This window comes from Chiloscyllium plagiosum, unplaced genomic scaffold (genome assembly GCF_037043375.1).
Source record: "Chiloscyllium plagiosum isolate Xiang-an unplaced genomic scaffold, Cpla_swu_hap1 HiC_scaffold_31, whole genome shotgun sequence".
NCBI classification, from domain to species: domain Eukaryota; kingdom Metazoa; phylum Chordata; class Chondrichthyes; order Orectolobiformes; family Hemiscylliidae; genus Chiloscyllium; species Chiloscyllium plagiosum.
Window position 1 is genome coordinate 50,729,958 of NW_028270169.1, and position 23,332 is coordinate 50,753,289.

Sequence of the window (23,332 nt, forward strand, 5' to 3'; positions counted from 1 at the left end):
GAAGATGGTATTGTCGTGGAAGATAGTGAGGAGGAGATGGAAGACTTTAGCAGTACAAACTATGCAAATTGGAGATCCGTTGAATTACAGAGATGGATGGCCCTCCCTTGTCAAGGGGCCGGTGTCCATTATAAAAAAAACGATAATATATCGAACAATTGGTTGACGAAATTGCGATTTATGAAGACGTCCAAAGTTATTAATTCGATCTTGTTAAGAACAAATTTATTTTCAACATGGGCGTCATTGTCGTACGGAAGACCGTTCAATATCAAGAATTGCAAGAGGTGTAATGATACTTCGGAGACGTTTGCGCATATTTCTGGATGGTGCCTATATGTCAAAAACATGAGAATTAAAAGACATAATAAGATAGTAGAGGAATTAGTCAAGTTTGATAGGAAGAATGGGTGGATAATATATATAGCACCACGAATCAAAGATGATACCGGAAAACTTTAGATACCGGATTTAATTTTCAAGAAAGAACATCAGATTGTCGTGGTGGACGTTACTATTAGAACGGACCTACAGATTAACTCTCTTGAGTCGGCTTGGGAAGAAATGAAAAGCAAATATAAACATCTAGAAAAAGAGATAATGGACCTCACCGGAGGAGGAAATATATCTTTTTACAGTTTTGTGTTAGGAGCCAGAGGGAAGTGGTTCGAAAAGAATACTGAATTAATGAAAGACCTCGGTATCGTGAAATTTAAATCTTTCGCCCAGAATATCACAAACCTTGTTTTATCTTTGACTCTCGAGTTGCTACTGATTTTTATGGATTCTTAATATTCTCTATTGACAAAATTTAATAACTTTTTAGTGTTAAATTTTAAATATTTTAATAATGTTAATTAGTAATTTTAAATAGGTTTGATTTTAACTAGTATTTTAAATTTAACATAGTTTAATAATAAATTGTAGTATTTTAAGTCACATAGTAATGGTGATGGGTAATAGTGGTGATAAATAATTAAAGTACACGCTACACACAACAGGTAGTGAGCGGTAACATAGTCTAATGGTTGAAAAACCCAGCTCATCCTGCGCTTCGCTGAAATTCTGATTCACGTTGTTTTATACCGTCCTCTTAAGATCATCTGGCCGTGGTTTTGCTAGATAGGGGCATTCATTCGTCGACGAGCGACGTTAAAATCTTGAAAAGGACTTGATCCATCCTACCTCTGTTTCTAATTTGTACATCCGCACAAAGGAAATGGCTGAGGTGGTGTGTTTTTTTCCCCTGTCGGAACTGTCTGGCTTCTTTTTGTTCCTTTTGTCTGTGTGGGGCATGGTGCAATGGACTAACAGCTCACTGCTTTTTTCAAGCTTTCAACTTTAACTTGTGATCTCTCCAGAACTGCTTGATCGGCCGAATCCAACTCATCTACGTAACAAACTAGGCCTAAAACTGAAGATTACCAACTAGGAATTATTGAACACTTCAGACCACTCTGGGGAAACAGCATACATCTGTTAAATTGCCATATATGTATTAACGCTGATCAACACGCAGAAGTTACATTTTTGATTATATATCAGCACAGCACTCCTGAACAAATCCACAAACCCATTTAATTCAAGGTAACAAAACAAGGTTGAAGACAGGTAGGATGTGCATTCTCACACAGACAATGTTACATGATACCAATGGTTGTGTCTAAACATTCATGAAAGTTAGGGCAGTAAGTATTTAGTTTTGTTCATTTGGTACATAGAGTTGTACAGCATAGAAAGAGATGATGGGGAGGATTAAACAGAAGAGAAAACCGTTAGAGTTACACAGGAAGATACTTACCTTGTTGCTGACATTAACTTCTCCTGACTTTCCACTACAAAAGTCTACCTCTTTGGAGATCAGGAGAAGACTTCTGAAGCACTCTACATGGTGAAGTACACCAGCATTAAAACAGAGGTAAGCTCTGGAAACAAAGTGATACCGTGACTGTTCAGTCTAAATTTCTAAAATAACAAGGACACACTATAAAACTAAAACAGAAAATTGTTTGAAGAAACCACCATTGTGAAACATTTTGAAAAAAATAAGTCAAGTGCTGTAAAAGATAAACCTGCTGTGACGTTTTCCATTATGTGCTTTTCTGATTATTGAATACAGTGCATGTTGAAGGTAAGGTTCCAATTCAACACATGCTGCTGGTGATCAGAGATTACAATCACCCTGGGGGTTTCAAACTTGACTGTGTGAAATAGCTCATTCTTAGCAACAAACATTACGGATATACAAAAGCCTGTTAGCACCCAGTTATTAGGGATTAAGGTGCCATGAAACTACCTTAGCCTGAAAACAGTATATACATTCACTGAGGCTGAATCAAAAGAAATTCTATAAAATCTGATTTTCATTCTGGACTGTCAAAGCCCAGGCAATCACTTGGGACAGACACATGCCAAGCTACTTATCATTGACAACATAGCTGAAAACTAATCCGGTTGATACAGATGCAACAATCAGCTACAGTGACACACTTAAACACAAGATATGAACATGCAGAGTATTGTCTCTGAAAATAAATGTCAATTATGGCAGAGAGTGGCAATAATATGGGTCAGTGAATGCATCATCAACGAAATACAGCGAATAGCATTTCAGTGAAACATTGCCCTCTGCTTTACCACACCACTGTTATTATGTTGACAAACAGTTTATTGAGAACGTGATGGAGTTTAAAAAAAAAAACTGCAATGAGAGCAAATCATTTACAAAAATTGGAAACCTTGTATGAGGACAGTGTAGAATACCACATAATGCAGGATACCATTTACAACTGTAACTGCAAATAAACCTCTTAGAATTGGAGAACTTTTGAGGGTGTTCCCAAAGTAGGAAATTCCACAAGTTTCAGCAGTAATACAATATTCCCACCAAAAAAAACCTTTGAAAGGTCAGCAGTTTCAGCGAGAAATACCAGCCTCAAAGACAGTAGAATGTCCAATAAAAAATGAGCATGGGAGGCTGCCATTGGTAATTCGAGCTTCTCTATAGGAGCACCGACATGAAGCAGTTGAAAAACTTGCAAAGATTCTGCAGCGGAATTGAATGGACATCTGAAAGGACAGTCTGTAGAGATGCAAATAAGTGCAACTCTAACAACTGAAAAAAAAATCTTCAGCAGGGAAAGAACTTCAAGAGTTTACTTCAGGTCTCTGTATTTGCCCCTTAACATAACCCCTCCTCTAGTTAAGACGCCCCCTCAACATTTAATTTGTCCTACAGGGAACTATATGCTCGCCTGAATTTGATAGCCTAATTAATTGTATGTAGCGTTTAAAGCAATCATTAAAACAGAAAAAACTTGGCACACAACAAACATATCAGATGGAATAACATCGCCTTGAAATAGTGGTCTCAACAGTGGTTTTTGTTTAGGAAGAAAGTGAACAGAATACAAATGTCTGGCACCAAAAACAGACTGGTTGACAACTTTGATTAAACATATACAATTGTAAATTTCACCATTTAATCAGTACATTTCCATAAAAAAAAGTATATTTTGTTTACGATCCATTTCACATATGCACAGACCGTGGTACTTGCTGAATGGAGTGTAATAAGACATTTACTTCCATTATGTTGGGGGAGCTTGCTCCGATCTTCAGTTTTTAAGGAGTGTGTCATAGACTTGGTAGACGTAATGTGAAACCTCCGGTGCTCTGCACTTCAGAGACAGCTGGGGTGGGAAGTGGGGAAGAGGAAGGAAACAAAAATAATTCTTTAGTTTCAACAGCAATACCATACAGTGGGTACTGTTCAGACATGTCACAAAACTCCTTAGCAGGCATTGCGATACTAGAGAAATAAGAATGCAGGAAGCTGGAACCCAGAAATACATTACTAAGGAGAGTGTGAAATATTCACAGGAGGCTGGTCAGAACCTGCGAGAAAAAGATTAGTGTGATACTTTTCATTTGCAACCATTTCAGCTCATTGGAAACTGACTAGCCAAGAATGATTTTCGAGCAGATTACAACAGCAATATCCAAGTAGGCATTTTGGACTCAAACTGCTGTTTCCATCTCAACAGCCACTGCCAGAACTACTGAGATTTTAACAGTACTTTATTTTAATTCAGATTTGCAGCGGAGACAGTATTTTATTATTAATACAACAACAAATGACACCTTTAATGTAGGGAAATGTTGCAAGGTGCTTTGCAGCAGCATTGAAACCATCTGCCACAGAGTCGGTAGGGAGATGGAGGGCAGGTGACCAAAAGCTCAGACAAAGTGACGAAAGAAGCAGCGAGGTTTCAGAACTCAGGGCTGTAGCAATTGAAGCTACTTCCACCAATGGTGTATTGATAAAATCGGAGAACGCAAAAGGGATTGGGAATTGGAGAAGTGCAGTGATTGAAGACTTGTATGCTTGGAGGAGGTTACAGAGATGGGGAAGGTTGACAGAAGTTAAGAGAAATTTAAAAATTGAAGTATTGCTGAACTCAAGAGTCAATGATGGAGCCATTGGCAAACACCACGTGTTGGGAGTTCAGATAAAAACAGCAGAGTTTGTATGATCTAATGATTTTATTAGCCCAAATGACTATATAAGACATAGGAACAGAAGTAGGCCATGTGGTCCAGCAGTCCATTCAGAGATCATGGTTTATCTGATAATCTCAACTCCACTTACTTGCCTCACCTCCATAACCCTTAATTCCTTCATTGATTACAAAATCTATCTATCTCAACCTTCAAAATTCTCAAAAATCTACTCTCTGCAGCTGTTCTACAGAAATTCTACAAACTCACTACCCTCAGAGAAGAAATTCCTCCTCATCTGAGATTCCCTCTCTGGTTCTGGACTCTCCCACAGGGGAAACAACCTTTCAACATCTAATCCATCAAATCCCCTCAGAACCTTGTGTTATTCAAGAAGGTCACCTCTCATTCTTCCAAATTTCAGAAAGTAGAGGCCCAGTCGACTCAACCTCCTCGTAACAAAATCCCTTCATTCTTGGGATCCACCTATTAAGCCTTTTCTGGACTACCTCCAATGCCTCTATATTTTCCCTTAGTTACAGGGACCAAACCTGTACACAGTAATTTAGGTGTGGCCAAACTAGTGCTTCTATAGTTTGTCCTTATTTGTCTTTGAAATGAAGGCCGACATTCCAATTGTGTTCCTTACTACTTCCTGAACGTATCTGCTAACTTTTTGTGATTTATGCATGAGGTCTTCCAAATCCTTCTGTGCATGAGCTTCCTGCAGTCATTCTCAATTTAAGTAATAGTCAGCTCCTCTATTCCTCCTGCAAAAGTACACAACCTCACATTATATTCCACCTGCCAATTCCAGCCTACTCACTTAACCTATGTCTATCTCTCTATAGATTCTTTGTGTCATCTTCACCATTTGCCTTCCCAATTATTTTTGTGCTAACTGCAAACATGGCAATAGTTCCACTTCCCTCACCCAAGTCATTAATATACATCGAAAATAATTACGCCTCCTGCACTGATCCCTGAGGCACCCCAGTATTTACGGGTTGCCATCCTGAAAATACTCATATCCCAACACTCTGACTTCTGTTCATTAGCCAGTACCCAATCCACGCTAATGTACTCCATCCAGCACAATGGCTCTTATCTTAAATAGTTTTATGTAGTTTCTGATCAAAAGCCTTTTGGAACTCCAAAGGGCAAAATTACATATAAAATGTATTACATATTATGGTAGTAAATTTGTCATGATTTCCCCTTCATGACGCCACAGTCTTAACTGTGTTTTTTAAATGCTCTGTTATTACACACAATATAATAGATTCTAACTCTTTCCAAATGACAAATGTTAAGTTAACTGACCTACAAGTACTTTTTTTTGTCTCCTTTCCTTTTTGATTAAGAGTGTTACTTTGGCAGTTTTTTCAATCCGCTGGGACTTTTCCAGAATCTAAAGAGCCTTGGCAGATTACTACCAGCACATCCACTATCTCCTTTAAAATCTTAGCTTGCATTTCAACAGGTCCAGAGCACTTATTGGCCTTTTGCCTCAATAGTTTCCCTAGTACTTTTTTCTCCAGTGGTGGTTACTGGAATTTATTTCCTCTCTTCTTTTTGCCACTTGATTGGTCAGCGTTTTGGAATGCCATTAGTGTCTTCTACCATGCAGACTGATGCAAAATATTTATTCAACTCCCCATGCTACTTCCCCAGCCTCATGCTCCAAGGGGACTTTATTTTTTAAACAAGGATGCAAACTATCAATTGGACCAGGATAATACCAGGATCTATCCTACATATTCCAAAGGCACAGATGAGGTTTTGGCAGTGGAGCAATATCTATCACAAGCAATGATAAAAATGTGAAAGCAAGTAATCCTGATGAAGGATATGATACGAACTGGAAGCTCAGTTTTGTCAAATACAGTGCTAAACATTGGCAACAACATATACTCTAGCAATTGTCATAAACTCATCAGCACTTGTGTCCAGTTCTTAAAATACAGGCTGTATAGAACGTTTCCTCTCAAACTGAAATGGGAAAGCATGAACAGGTGCCTAGCATAACAGCAAGAAAGCTGCAATTATTAATGCACCATGTAAAATGCAGCTATAGACTTTCAAAACGCTGAACCTTATCCATAAGTCATTTTCTTTATTCCCATCCCCTGAAGAATCTCTCTCATTCCTGAGATCTTGTTCAGCAGATGCAAGAAATCTTCCAGTTCAGAAGCTCCAGCTCTCTTTAAACATGCTCTGGCTCTGCAGCTTCTGAGGTGCCCCTGGTTAAATCATCTCTTCAGGTGGTTCTCAGACTCTGCAAGTCGTAATACCAAAAGCTCAGGATGTTCCTTGCTGCCAACAGAGAGCCTTCAGGTCAATGCAGCAGGAAGGGATTTTGATGAGCACAGAGAATTGCTGAGCTTTTGCAGGATGAGGCTCCTCACATCAGGTAGATTCCTTTAGCTCTGTAATTACTTCCAGCAACACACAAGCTTGTAAATTTTAGCATGTGACTGTAAGATGACTGCCCATTTACTGTAAGTGAAATGTGTCAGTGCAATTTCAAAGCTTGCTACATTCTTAAATAGTATGATCTGAACTTTTCGAATACAAAACATCTAATATATAGCAGATTCAACTCACTTTATATCTGAGCAATTACATCCATCCACCTTACACTCAACCTATAGAAGGGAAATTGTGAACAATGGGGTACAACATAATAGTTAACGAGTGGAATGGAGCAAACTGTATTTGATTTTAAATTGCTCTTTTTAAATTTCATGGAAATTAACCATTGCCCTCCAAATAGGTTCAGTTTTTTGAGGGGTTTGATGGGCAACCAGAACTCAGATATCAGAATTTATACAAAAATCCAGGATTGGGTAAAATGCTACATGGAATGTACACACAGGATGCTACAGTCCCCTCAACCTGGTTCAAGGGAATTGGGTTCATCTCTCATCTCGGTGGATGCAGTGTCACACTTTTCTTTTTGTTGATCGGGTGACTGACAGCCTTAGAAAGAACTAAGCATACTCAGCAGTCCCCAAACTGAGGAATTCACAGGAAGACTATGTTTGTTTCATAGAATTCTTAAAAAATCTAACTTGCCCAGCTACAACTAAAATCACAATACTGTGAATGCTGGACATCTGAGATAAAACCAGAAAATATTGGAAACACAGGCAACATCTGTGCAAGGAGGTTTAGCTAATGCTTCAGATTGATGGAGGTGGAAGATGTATCAAGTGTCATGAGATCATGGAGGTAGGGAAAGATAGAGACTGCACAGTGTTTTTTGACAGAGAGCTTCCTGTTGCTTAGCTGTCAGGGCCTTCGATAGCGTTTGATGCAAAAGTGGAGATGTTGCTTCTGTACCACGACATACAGAACACTTATCAGTTAATAACTCTTGGATGATGAAACCTTGACTCTGCATTCTATAGCCTAATTTGAAAAATTAATCCATTGATCATATATTACTTCAGAGTACCCAGAGAATGATAGAAAGCTAAATTACTGCAAGTGTTTAGGAAGGTTAGTTATAATCTTAGCAATGACATATTAAGGTTTACACTACTTTCTTTTTCTGCTGTTGTCAGTGTGAACCACTCCTGATAAAAAGATATTGTGTAGTTAGATACAAACCATAACACCTTATGTACTGTCTCTGCAGGTGCGATATTTCTTCATTTCGCAGTGACATCCATGTGGTGTCAGAATGAAAATGCAATTTTATTTTCTGCAACGTGTCTAGTTTATTTCACATTTGCATATGCCATCGTAAATTCTCTCCTAAATCAAACCAGGCCCAATCACTGATTGTGTGGTGATGAAACACAATCTATTGAGACTTTACTACATCAAGACTACATACTGAATTTTTAACACCATAAGTGGAGTGCAGCATGACAATCTCTTTTTATACACACCACTCATAACTGCTTCATGTTCAATGCGCTTATTTATGTCTCTGGTTCTGGTATTTTACACTATGTGCTGTATTTGTATACTAAACAACTTTCATGATTAGCCCTTCTTGTAAACCAGAAAGGTGTGTACTTTGATGGTGAAAGGGCTTGTTCTTTCTATAAGCAATTCTCATCCTTCTGTGCTTCAGTTTTCAATCATTATACATCAAATCCAACATACATTGATGTGAACTGACAAGATAGAAAAAGATCTTTCAGTTCACCATTTTGTGCAAGCTCTTGGACACAGGAAATTCAAAATCACCACTGTTTTAATCTCTTATGCACAAATATTCATCCCATCTTCACACAAAATAGAATGGCCTACCTCAATCACTCCCTGTGACAAAGCAGTCCTTGTTCTAGTAACCATCTGTGCTAATTCCAAAACAAAATTCCCTTCTCATTAAATACTAAATAACAGAAGTAGTCATTCCTTAGCTTCCAAAATTCCTTATAATTTACCAAATTCTCCTCTTAGTTTTTACTGGTTGAACCAATTCCAGTACTTCATGTTTTTCCTTAAAATTATATTTTCTCTTCATGGCATCAGCATCTTGAAATTTTATTGTAAGCCACCGAGGACTTTAATGTCTTTTCCAAAAATGAATATATAATATTACACAATATTCTGTGAGACAGCAGTTGATTGCACAACTTGTACTCTGTGACCACTTATAAACCTTAACCTTCTACCAAACATATTGCTCAGTGGTTTGATGCACTGGTGTTTGCGTTTTCAGGGATTTATGGAATAGTAAATAATCTCCAAGCTAAAATAACTTAATCCCAACAAAACTCTCTGATGATACGTTGGCTAGGTTGCAAAGAGTGACTAGAGAAAAAAAAAGACAGACATTGGTTTCCATCAGGACAGGATTATCGAGTGCAGCTGAGGTTCTACAGAACTCTAAGTACAAGGTATTTAAACAGTGCAACTTGCTTACTCAGGCAACTACAGGCTCACCAGCCAAACATAACGTAAAATAATGAAACCTATTCCAAAAGAATAGACACATTCTGCCTCCCTGACGAAGGTCCTTGATGAGACTGAGGACAATTAGTAAACTAAGAATTGGAACTTTCAAAATTTCAAAAATCTTTTGGCAACGTTCTACAACACAGTCTCTTGACACAACATAATTCAAAATGACCATAGCACCATGGTACAGAGAGGCATTCAAGAGGGGGGAGAAAAGAGAAACGTCATTCTAATCGGGGATAGTACAGTCAGGGGAATAGATACTGTTCTCGGGCCAGGATCAAGAGTCCCGATGGTTGTGTTGCCTTCCTAGTGCCCCGGTTCAGGATATCTCACCTGGGCTTCAGAGGAACTTGGTTTGGGAGGGGCAAAGTCCAGTCATTGTGGTCCACATAGGTACCAACGATATCAGTAGGAGGAGGAAAGAGGTGCTACTGAGGGAAGATGAGTAGCCAGGGGCTTAATTAAAGCAAAACCAAAAATGGTAATATTCTCCAGATGACTACCTGAGTCACAGGGTAAATGCGTGGCTCAAAGATCGGTGTGGGACATATAGGTTTGAATTCATGCAACATTAGTGCCAGTACTAGGGAAGGAGGGAGCTGTTCCAATGAGAAAGACTCCACCTGAATCATGCTGGGACCAGAGACCTGGCAAATCACATAACTAGGACTGTGGATAGGGGTGTGGTGCGTGCATGCGTGTGTTACCATGATATCAAAGGGATGGAACAGCATATGTGAATGTCATATTGACTAAGGAACATAAAAATGTAGGGCAATTTGATAATAGAACAAACGTAAAGGCTTCATATCTTAATGCAAGAAGAGTTCAGAATAAGGTAGATGAACCAGTGGCACAAATTTAGGTTAATGGATATGGCCTTGTAGCCATTACGGAACCATTCAAAACAGGGAACTTAACATTCGGGAACGTGCGATCATTTGGAAAGACATGAGGGATGGAAAGGCAGTGGGGTAGCATTGTTAATAAGAGATGAAATGAAAATAGTTGTCAGAGATGATCTAGGCTTAGATGATGTGGAGTCCATTTGGTAAAAAAAAACAAGGGAAAGACGACATTGGTAAGAATAGTATACACACCTCCAAACAGTGGATACTCTGTAGGAAAGGTCACAAATCAACAAATAGTAGGAGCATATAAAAAGAATTATGGGTGACTATAAATTTTCATGTTGATTAGGTTAATTACATTGGAAAGGGTAGCTATGACAACGAATTCACAACGAGTATATTAGAAATAGTTTCCTCGAGCAATATGTTACAGAACCAACCAGGGAGCAGGCTCCATTGGATCTGGTAATGGGTAATGAGGCAAGTTTAATAAATTACTTCAGAACAAAATATTCAGTTTGAGAGCAAGAAACCTGGGTTGAAAACAAATGTGTAAATAAAGGGAAGTACAATGAATGAGGATAGTTAGCTAAAGTAAACTGGGTGGTTAGATTAGCAGGAATGACAATGAGCAACAGTGGGAGACATTTAAGGAGGAAATTCTTGACTCTCAGCAAAATATATTCCAGAAAGAAGAAAGATTCTGAGAGAGGGATGAACCAACAATAGCTAACCAAGGAAGTTAAGGAGGATATTAAATTGAAAGAAAAAAGGAGGACTATGAGGGCAAGCTAGCAAGGAATAAAAAAAACTGACAAGAGCTTTTTTAAATATATCAAAAAAGAGAGGGGTCAAAGTGAACATAGGCCCATCGGAAAATGAATCTGGGGAGATAATTTTGGGGAGCAAGGAAATGGCAGAGGAGTTAAACAGATATTTGGCACCAGTTTTTACAGTGGAAGATATTTAGAACATCTCATTAATTCTAAAGAATACAGGGAGAAATTAAGTGCCTTCCCCATTGCCGCAGAAGTAGTATTAGACAAACTAACGGGGCTAAAAGCAGATACGTCCTCTGGCACTGATTCTCGCATCTGAAAAGCCTAAATGAGGTTGCCACAGAAGTAGGTTCTGGATCAGTGGTGCTGGAAGAGCACAGCAATTCAGGCAGCATCCGAGGACAGGCAAAATCGACGTTTCGGGCAAAAGCCCTTCATCCAGAAGTAGTGGATTCATTAGTAGTAATTCACCAAAGAACGATTGAATTCTGTAGAAATATCAGTAGGTTGGAAAATTGCCAATATAACTCCCCTATTCAAAAAGTGAGGGAGACAATAAACAGCTAACTACAGGCTGGTTAGACTAACATTTATTGTTGGAAAAGTATTAGAATCCATTATTGAGGAAGTACTAGCAGAACATTTAGAAAATCATAATCTAATGAAGCAGAGTCAGCATAGTTTCATGAAAGGGAAGTCGTGTCTAACTAACTTATTAGAGATTTTCGAGGATGTCTTAACCAGAATGGATAGAGGGAAGCCTGTAGATACGTTGTATTTGGACTTCTCGCATGCATTTGACAAGGTACTTCACAAAAGGTTAAGTCATAAGATAACAGCCCAGGGTATTAGCTGTAGTATGTTGGCATGGATGGAGAATTGGCTCATGGGCAGGAAACAGCAGTGGGATAAGGTGTGCTTTTTCAGGTTGGATATCTGTAACCAGTGGGGTTCCACAGGTTTTGGTGGTGGGACCACAACTGTCGACAATATATATTAATGACCTGGAGGAAGAAAGCAAATATATTGCAGCCAAGTTTGCAGACAGCACAAAAACAGCAGAAAGACTGGTTACAAGAGGGCTACATACAATTTGCAGAAATACATTGATATGTTAAGTAAGCAGACAAAAAGTTGGCAAATGGAATAGGATGTGGAAAAATGTGAAGTTGTTTATTTTGGAAGGGAGAACAAAAGAACAGTGTATTCTTTCAATAGAGAAGAAAACAACAGAAAGCTGCAACACAAAGGGACTTGGAGCTATTTGTGCACGCAATACAGAGAGCTAGCATACAGGCACAGGCTCTTATTTCAAGGAGGTTAGAGTATAAGTATCTTGCAAGCGTGTTGATGAGACCATATCTGGAGAACTGTAAGCGGTAATAGTCCCCATTTTTAAGACTAGAGACAATTCAGAGAAGGTTCACTAGGATCATCCCTGTATGGAAGATTATTTTATGAGCAAAAGGTTAAACAGATTGGAGTTGAGAAGAATGAGAGGTGATTCCATTGAAACCCATAGGATTGTGAAGGGGCTTGACAAGGTAAATGCTGAGAGGATGTTTCCCATCATGGGTGAGTCCAGGACTAGAAAGCATAGTCTCAGAATAAAGGGGCACCAGAATAAGACTGAGGTGAGGAAGGATTTCATCTCTCAGAGGGTTGAATGCCTTTGGAACTCTTTGCCACAGAGACCTGTGGGGGCAGAGTGCTTGTGTATTTTTGAGGCTGAGATAGATAGATTTCTGATCAGTGGACGAATCAAGGGTTATAGGGAAAGGGCTAGAAAGTGGACATGAGGAGTGTCAGATCAGCTCTGATCTTATTGAATGGCAGAGGGGCCGAACAGCTTGCTCCTGTTCCTACCTCAAAAGAAATCTAAAAAATGACACTGTGCAAAATGATGGATTAACAAACACACAGCGTTTGAGAGGTGTAATATCAGACCAGTGGAAATTCTGGATTACTGAGAATATTTCTTACATGAAAAGTTACTTGCTTCCAAAATCAAATGTAAACTCAATAACCTTGTAGACACTAAAATAAGAAAACAGCATTAGCAGAATGTGTAGCTGAAGTTGTACATATAGAGTTATATTTGTTAAATAGATGAATGAATAAATGGAAAATTAAATTTAACAATAGAAAATGAAAAGCAAAGAATACTGAATGAAAAATTATGTGGCATTAACGATGATGAATAAAAAGACATGAAGTAATACAGGATGGGAAACCTTATGGTCAAGAGGTAGCTTGCTCAAAGGGTAAAAACTATTAAATGATACCAATTAGGGAAATGGGAACAACAGTTTTTGAAGCAGGCAGGCAACTAGAACTAGTGTACACAGAATTAAATTTATGAAAAGCCAATTTAAAACAGATAATCAAAGTTAGCGAGATACTCTGAATAATTTATGAAGCAAGAGTACTAAAGGCAAATTATTAAGCATACTCAATATGCAGATTTTCTCATCCTTGTGTTTTCTCAAGTGCGAACACACAGTACGTTAATGATTAATGGAATTCCTGATTTTTTTTTTATTTCTCAGGATTGGGAGTATGATGGAGCTGTGACTTTACAGGTAGATTATATCACTTGTATAGAAGTTGAATTGTTGGAGTTTTATTTTGATAATGTGTAAGTAGTAGGAAATACTGCCAGTCTTAGTAGCTCTACAATGTTGAAACTGAAAACACCAACATGACTAAAACAATCAGGAACAAAAATGTTTTCAATCACTATTAAAGTTAACAAAGTGTTTGCATTGCCTCAGAATACTAGCATTAGGAAAAATTCAAATCGCAGCCTAGTGGAATGTAGGCTATGAATTTGATGCCAATATCATATGAAAAATTAACTACTCTCCTGGGCTACAAACTTGATTTTGAGTTGAGGTAGCAGTAAAAGGTTACATAAAACCAGAATCAGAATTATTTACAAGACAATAAAAAATACAGATGAAGATTGAGACAAAGTTGAGGTAACTTAGATGACAGATTTTAAAAGGTCTTCAGCAACGGGTATATGTCTTGACTTTCAAATTCTCATCCTCTTCTTCAAAAGCCTTCATGATTTTGCTAGTCCCTATCTCTGCAATCTCCTCCAATCCTACAAGATACCAAAAATCTCTGTGTTGCTCTTCTCCTTCAGCTGACTGGGCTCGAGGTTCCAAAACTTATTCATTACATCTTTCTTTTTTCTGACCGCTTGATTTTTTTTTTTAACAATATCCCCAAAATTCTTTTAACATCTCTTTAGTAACAACACTGCACATTTACTTTCTCCCTCCTCAGTATCCAAAAGCCTAAACACACCTTCCAGGTGAAGCAGTGCTTTACTTGCACTTCACTCCATCAAGTCTACTGCATTCGCTGCTCACAGTGTGGTCACTTCTATGTTAAGGAAACAAAGTGTAGACTGAGTGACTGCTTCGCAGAACACCTACGCTCTGTTTGCAAAGAAGACCCTGAGCTTCCAGTTGCCTGCTACTTCAACACTCCACCTTGTTCCCTGGCCAACCTTTCTGTCAGAGGCTTGCTGCAGTGCTCCAGTGCAGCTCAGCCCAAGCTGGAATTTATAAATTCTGTGTGTTAGGATTGAACCCTCCACTACCACCTGAAGAAGGAGCGTCGCTCCGAAAGCTGGCGTGCTTCCAATTAAACCTGTTGGACTATAACCTGGAGTTGTGTGATTTTCAACTCTGATTAAACTGAATGGTGAAACAGGCTCAAAGGGGCACAATGGCCTCCTTCAGTTTCTAGGATAAAGGCAGTATACAAATGAAAATTGCTGTTAGCTGGATAAAGATAACTAGAGTTTTGTTACTTAACAATTCACAACCCCTGCAATTGTTTTGGTTGCTATACTTTTACTCCTGTGGAATGATAATGAACCAGATTTGCTGTGAAAATGCAGTGAGGCTATCTGTGCTCAACTTTATTTATATGCAAATTAGATAACCACTATGACAACCTCACATGTGCAATTAAACGTGGAAATCTGGATGCTGCTGTCTGAGATGCAATGTTGTATTGTACGCTTTCCAAAAATGGCATCATTCCATCTGATTGACCATTTAACGACCACGGAATAGTTTAAAGTTGCAGTATTTAAACCACAGAAAAAGATTAAATGCATTGGAAAGGCTCAGGGCTCATTTATTCCAGTTTGTGCACACATTTTGAAGTGTTGTAGGTCTCATTTACTACTAAAAAAAAACTTGCTGCTGCAGAAAATTAACTTTCTTTTTAAAAGTATGGAGACTCATTCCGACAGCCTTTAATAGTTGATAGAGATTTTAAAATTAAAACCCACTTAATGACCTTTCAATCTCTCATTTTGTGTTCTGGATTTGACTTAATACTGAATTGGGGCCGCATCATGAGTCTGTGGTTAGCACAGCTGCCGGGTAGAATTCCAGCCTTGGGTTTGTGTGGAATTTGCACATTCTCCCAGTTTCTACTTGGGTTTCCTATAGATGCTTTGGTTTCCTCCCACAGTCCAAAGATGTGCAGGTTAGGCTGACTGGCTATACTAAATTGCCCATAATGTGCAGGCTAGGTGGATTAGCTAGGGGAAATCCAGGGTTACAGGGATAGGATGGGGGTGGGGGGGGTTGCAGGAGAGTGGGTGTAGGGGAATGCTCTTTGGAGGGTCAGTGTGGATTCGATGGGCTGAATGGCCTGCTTCCATGTTGTAGTGATTCTATTACTCAATATTCCTAGTTGCATCCGCTTGTTCAAAGTCTGTACTGCTTGTTAACAATCCTCCAAAATGACTGCTTGAGATGATGACTTGCTTACTCTGACAGCTTCCAGGTGTTCTGTCGAGTGTGAAGGAATTTTGGGCCTTTGAATTATAACAATGTTCTCACACCAGAGAAGTCTATGGGCAAGGGCAAGTGTCAAACCCTCATCCAGTCACCCCTCAGTTAAAAATCCTGGTCCAATGTAATTTACAAGTACATTAAAATGATTATCTTCATGCTATTGGTCAGGGTTAGTCTACTTTCCCCTCATTTTGAAATATCAAATATTAAAGGAATAATTCTATCGTATGGGAGAGAGGTTGGACAGCGTCATTTCTACACAAACACTGGGTCTTTATGGTCACAAAGTGGCCCTGGATAGCTTTTTTCTATGAAGAGCTTTTTCCTACAATACTTCATTGACATTTTACTAAACTGATTTTTAAATCTCAAGTACTCGAACCGAGTATGAAATCGTATGAGTTGCCATGGAAACCAGCATCCTCTGGTTAGGCAACTACATTAGAGGCAACTTCTCTGCTTTGTTCTTTGAAAATGTTACTCACAAACAGGCACAAATGTTGCAATGATTTCTAAACAGTCAAACCAGGCTCAGAAAACATGAAAAATACATTTAAATATTTTCTGTTTAAAAGAAATAAGCCAAATTTCAAGACTGATTCCAGTTCACGTTATGATCTAGTGGGCAAAGACTGCCATGGCAATGAATTGTAGTTGGTGGGCTGAAGTGGGCCTTTGCTTCCCAAGCTTTGTAAGCTGGTGAATCAGCTGTGCTCTTACTCTAAATCCTTATCCAACAGCCTGTGCGGGCAGGGCTTCTGTGAGAACTGATTGGAGCTTGGCTCTATTGTCCTTCATGGTAGGATGACCAGCTGGCAGCCACTGTCCAAACTTTTACAGGGAATAGTTACCATCCAAAACATAATATAAGGCCCACAGTGCTGATGGGAACATCCTATGCCATGATGAATGTGCCAACGGCAGAACAGAAGCAAAGAAAATAATGCTGGCAATCAAAGCAATTACATCATTTTAACACCTTCAAAGAGAAGAGAAATTTCATAATGCACAGAGAGATGTTGGCTTGAATACAAGTGATAGAGGGGTGAGATGGAAGCTTTCAGGAAATGTTAAGAGCCTGTAGTCTGATTATTCACGCATTAAAGGCTGTGTCGAGAATTGGACAAAGAGCAGATGAAAAGGTGCAGAATCGGAGATGACCACTTGGATTCCAGCGAGGGATAAAGATGAGAAAAGGAATTGGCATTAAAACAACACTGCTTAGAGTTTAGATGGTATGTAAATGTTTGCTTACAGATTTTGAAGAAGCATGCAAATGGGTTGACTGGATCAAGCTCTTGATGGTACTGAAAGCTGTAGGAGTTGACTGGGAGGTAAAGAACTCATATGAAATCAAACTGCAAGCCAAAAGGGAATTAGCATCGTGTGCAATTGGAAGACAAATTCGTCAAGGGTGATGTTTATCACCAGTCGCCTTCCAAGTCTATGCAAAAGACATTATCAATAAGTTTCTGACCACAAGAAACCTAGTTGAGATTGGGGAGGTGAATGATAACATCAGCCAGATTTGCAGATGATAAAGCACTTGTAGCAAGCACAGGGGGAGGTTTATAAGAACTAGTAGTTAGATTAGTAACAGCAAGCATGAACCCTGGATGTAAGTGAACACTGACAAGACCAAAGATGCATATTTGTTAATTGCCAAGGAACATTCACATATTCATAGAAGGAAGAGAACTACAACAGGCACAAGAACTCAGTATTTGGGAAGCATAATATCCATAGATGGAAAATACAATGAAGAAATAAAAATGATACCTGACGGGAAAAGCTGTATTTCATCAGACGAGACAGCTGCCTACGAGAAAGTTGAATAAACAATTCAAGAACTTAGAAAAGAGCCTGATTTGGAGAGTTGTTTTAAATGGATGTCAGATTTGGACCTGATGGAAAGAGAAGATCAACTTGCTAAATAGCTAAGATGGATTTAGAGGAGAATGGAAATGAACAGCTAGACAGAAAAAGTAACAAATGAAGTGTTATGGACAGAGAGTAAACAAAGGAACTTGCTAAATGTAATTAGGAAAAGACAGAACCACGACTGGCGACGTCTGCAAAGGAAATAGACTAGTAAGAGTCATTACAGAGGTAGGAGAGGAATAGATGAATAATTGTTGAAAGCATGAAAATTGAAGCAAGTTACAAGATAATGAAGACTGGCACAGGGTAGAGAGACATGACAAAAGCTGTGATCTATGGATTTTTTTCAGCACACATGATGATGAAGTCAGCAGAGCAATTGTGGTTATACACAAACAGCAATCCTAAAAAAAAAGTGACAGGGCATATTGATACTATGGTTGATAAAAGCACATAGGTTACTTGAGGTTATAAACAAAAGGACTGATCATGCTAGAACATTTAAATCACTGGTCTGGACACCACACATCAGAAAAGATCTAAGTCCTCGAATGGCTACAGGGGAGGTTTTCCATGGATGAGGAATGATTTGGAGACGCTGGTGTTGGACTGGAGCTAGTGCTTCCGAATAAACCTGTTGGACTATAACCTGGTGTTGTGAAATTTTTAACTTTTTACACCCCAATCCAACACCAGCACCTCCAAATCGAGAAAAAGTAGGAACAGTTAGCACTAATCCTTTGGAACAGAAACAGTTAAACGGAGACATAATAGAAGTTTTCAAGATGATGACATGTCTTAATTGAGCAAAATGAAAACTACAATTTCCTCTTGCTGGGGGGGTAAACAACTAGAGGTCACAGATTCAAAATAATTGATAAAAGGTCTACAGGGGAGATGAGGAGACTATTTCTTACTCACCACTGTACCAGAAAAGTCAGAAGAGGTTAATCATCTCAGAGATATACTTTAGTTGAGATGATTAACCTTTAATGATTATAACCATCTTCCTTTGTACAAGGTATGACTGCATCCAAAGGCACATTTTTCCTTTGATTCTGACTGACTCCTGTTTTGTTGGGTCTACACGGTATTGCACTCATTATGAATGCTGCCTCGATACCAAGGGCATCACTCCACTTCATCTTTGGAGCTCAACTCTTTCAACCACATTTTGGCCCAGGCTGTAGCAAGGTCAGAAGCTGAATGACCCTGGCAGAAGTCAAATTGAGTGTCAGCGAGCTGCATATTGCTCAGCAAGTGTCACTTATTCGCTCTGTTAATCACCCCTTCCATTACACTTTGCTGACGATCAAATGTACAACGATGAGACAGTAATTATCCAGATTGGGTTTGTCCAGTTTCTGTACAGGATATGTTTGGATATTATAACCATTCTGGAACAGCTCCTTAACTGTAGTGACTAATTCTGCAGGACAAATCTTCAGTACTATTGATGCAATATTTCCAGGGCTCATAGCCTTCGCAGTAACCAGTACATTCGGCTTCTTCTTAGAATCACAGAATGGAAACAGGCCCTTCAGCCCAACCAGTCCATACCAACCTTCCGAAAAGTAACCCAATCAGATCCATTCCCCTACCCTATTATCCTATATTAAACCACGACTAATGTACCTAACCTGCAGATCCCTTTCACACTATGGGAAATTTAACATGGCCAATTCACCTAATCTGCACATCTTTGGACTGTCAGAGGAAACCGGAGCACCCAGAGGAATCCCTTGCAGACACGGGGAGAATGTGAAAGCTCAACACAGACAGTTGGTTGCCCAAGGCTGGAATCGAATCTGGATCTCTGGTGCTGTGAGGCAGCAGTGCTAACCACAGAGCCAACAAGCCACTGTTTGTAGACTGGCATCTATGATGCTGGGGACCTCAGGAGAAGGCCAAGATGAATCATTTACTCAGGATTTCTGACTGAATTTGGATGCAAACACTGCAGCATTATCTTTTGCACTGATGTGCTGCCACTCGCCCCCTGCTCCCCAATCACTGAGGATGGGGCTATTTGTGGATTTCCTTTTAATTGTTTACTTTTCATGACTGGACGCAGCAGGAAAAGTATGTTGCTAGAATGGGGTGAAGTTAGCTGGGAGGAGGATTGTGTGGAAGGTCAACACCCACACCGATTAGTTGGACCACACTGCTATATAATTACTACGTAAGTTGAATAAATGGGTGCTGGGTGTATTAATGGTGTATTCTGGTCTCCTGTGGACACATTCCAATGCAGCTGGATTCCAGAAGAATCCTAATCACATTGTCACTGTCTGAGGTTGGTTTACAATGGTTAGGTTTTGAACATACTCTTTGAATAAGGCTTCAGAACAAAACAGCTCGAGTAATTAGAATGTGAAATAATAATATCTCTAATGCATCAATACTCCCTACATCATTCTACTTTGCTACTAATGCCAAGACCTGCCAACTGTCAAAGGAAAGCTACCAAACACTATATAATTCCCAGCTATCCTGAGGTGAACAACAAAACATTTTATCATGAACGAATACAAAACATTTAAACCCATCTTGTGACACTCAAAACACTCAATCCTTTAGTTAGATATAACACTAACATTATTTCAGTACTTGAAAATAGATGCTTTAAAAATGAAGTACTGGAATCCCCAAATGTCAGAGGTCACAAGTTTGATCTGGTTAAATTATGTGATTGCAAAGGTATTGGTGCTACAATTAATCAAAGAGTACTTGGTCTAACAAGGGCAGGCAATCAGCCAGTGGTCCCGTCCTCAGTACTATCCAGAGACTCCTGCCAGACACTACAGTCAAGAGACATGATTAGGCTTGCCTCTTATGGTCCTTTTGAACAGTACGAAGACAAGTTCACATTCTGGGCAATGTAATGGACAATGAGCAATGTTCATGGTATTTTACCTCAACAATGGATGGAGGGGAAAGAAAAGATGAAAGCCTTCTAAATGGCATGATTGATATGGGATTACTCTGCATTGGCGTTCCCTTGCGTTCAACCTCTGATGGTCTTGGTCCACCAGAACGTCAGTGGCATCCTGGTGAAATGGCATCAACCACCACAGGATTGAATCAACTGTCAGTCACAAACTAAATCCTAACTAAACAGGACAGTGGAAAACTAAGCATCCTTTGTCTTTTCCTGTCTGTCTATGTGGCACCTTTTGGCACAACTCACCACATCATCCTCCTTCAACAATTATTCCTCATCATCTATCTGGAAATAGTTAGAAGATCACCTATTATGGTTTCTCTTCCCACTGTTATCACTGGTGTCCCCCACAAAGCTACCTTGGCATCCTCTAATTTCTTATCCACATTTCAATGACAATCATTTGTACTGTAAAGACATGAACATCAATAAATGATACGTTTGCATTTATACAGCGCATTTTACAAACACCAGACGTTTTAAAGTGTTGACTTCAGTACTGCATTCTGCGACCCATCTGCTGCTCCTACTTTACTAGATTGTTTGTCCAACACCAAATATTTATGAACAGCAATGTTCACCATTAGGAAGACTGACACTGTCTTCAGTCCCCACTACCATCTCTTCGCTGACAACTGTGTCTTAGACCATTCATGACCTTGGTGTTGTATCTGATCGCAAGCTGAGATTCTGACTGCAGAGGCAGATTATCACGAAACCCAATAACTTTCACCACATTAGCGGCCAACAATGCCCTCTCCAGTTCCTTTCCTGCCGAAAGGCTGGACCAGTTGAGGCAGTGGACTCGATCAGTCCAATAATCTCCTGATAGAGCTCCTATCTTCCACGCTTTTGCATTTAATGCATTCATAGAAAGGGTTGCAGGACCAGAGTTTTATTGCCCATTCCTAATTAGCAGTAAGCTGGCAGTGAGCCACTGCTGCAGTTTGTGGTGAAGATAATCTCAGAGCAGCTGGAGAGGGAATTCCAGGACTTTGGTCTTGTGGCAATGAGAGAATGGCAAAATATTTCCAAATACAGGTAATGTGCGGCTTTCCTGTGTGTCAGCTGTCCTTGTTCTTACTGAAGGTGGCCCCATGATTTCACTGGCCAAGGACCTAAACTCTAGAATTTCTTCCCTATCCCTCACCTTTTCTTGTATAAAACTCTTCTGACCAAAATATCTTTGTTTGATAATGCCTGAGAGGTGCCTTACAACATTTAACTATTTTTAAGGCACTAAATTTATGCTACCTGTTGTTTCAGTAAAAAGATACTAATGCTGTTTCTCTGTGGTTTCTATCAAACACACTGATAATTTATAGAATCCCTTGACAAATTCCAACCTGTCTTCATCTCAGCTTAGTGTATAAAGGGTTTTCTGCTTGTGTATTCATTTTAAAATTCAAATTGCTACAATGGACATAATTAAGCTAAAATTGTCATTAATCCTAACTTTAAATCAAAATTATATAACGTGCTGAAAAGTAAAATTATATAGCACTATAGCTCAATTGCTTATTATGCATTGAGCTTAGTGATGTATGACTGATGTGAATTTTATCTCTCTAATTTAAGACCATTTTAGAGAAAATAGCAAATTGAAGAACTTGACAACAGCAAATATATAGACCAGTTTTGCACACCGCAGCCTAATTAAATAACTTCATGACATGCTTTATTCTAAAAATACAGAACATTTACAAAGCCTAGCTCTGCAGTTTGTTTGACAAGCCCCATTAAGTATTCAGCATTATATACAAAATGGTAGAATTAAAGGTTGGTAGTTTTGCCTCAGCCCATCAGGTTCAACTGGACAGCTTTTTAATGCCTTTCAGAGATACAAAGCTGTAATTAAAATGCACTGTGCAGTCTGTGTCTTTACAGGAAGTCACAATTGATGCTTAACTGCAAGTAAACCTGATTTGCTGCTAACAGTATCTCTGCTACCATAGGACTGTCCTCTCTGACCGAAATTTGCATCCTCCCTCACCTGGATGGTTGTCTTTTTCTTAAAAGGAAACTGCTCTGTCTCCTTGTGTCATGTTAGCCTATTTTTGTTCTCTTCTATCATTGTTTTAAAGCACTGGGAAAGACATAAAAGAGACCTACGGGGCAACGTTTTCACACAGAGGGTGGTATGGAATGAGCTGCCAGAGGAAGTGGCGGAGGCTGGTACAATTGCAACATTTAAAAAGCATTTGGATGGGTGTATGAATAGGAAGGGTTTGGAGGGATATGGGCTGGGCGCTGGCAGGTGGGACTAGATTGGGTTGGGATATCTGGTCGGCATGGACAGGTTGGACCGAAGGGTCTGTTTCCATGCTGTACATCTCTATGACTCTATGCTCAAACATTAATCTAGTCAGGATGTGGCTGAAAAAATGCTAAATTCTGTCTGGGGAACTACCAATATAAATTCCAGGGATTCTTCATTTTTTTGTGTAACCTTTTGCATAAACCACAGATGGGTATGGTGACTGCTGCTGTGACCTACCTTATTTTTGGGCCAATGTAACAAGGCAAACTCCACTGTGCCTGTTGAATTCGATTGTCCTGCATGTTGCAGGATGTGCGAGATGATAGCAGTGTAGCAAGGGCAAAGGGGCTTGGTTAACGAATGGT

General features: G+C 39.3%; 1 protein-coding gene across 3 annotated transcripts in view; it reads right to left on the minus strand.

Moving 5' to 3' along the window:
* Positions 1-1,561: 1,561 nt before the first annotated feature.
* LOC122564151 (AP-2 complex subunit beta) overlaps positions 1,562-23,332 on the minus strand; it is a 318,942-nt gene continuing 297,171 nt past the window's right edge. For all 3 annotated transcript variants that reach the window (XM_087977539.1, XM_087977536.1, XM_087977537.1), the window contains one exon: positions 1,562-3,692. In XM_087977539.1, coding sequence (XP_087833665.1) covers positions 3,618-3,692 — 75 coding nt within the window. In that variant the 3' untranslated portion in view covers positions 1,562-3,617. The remainder of the gene's footprint in view (positions 3,693-23,332) is intronic.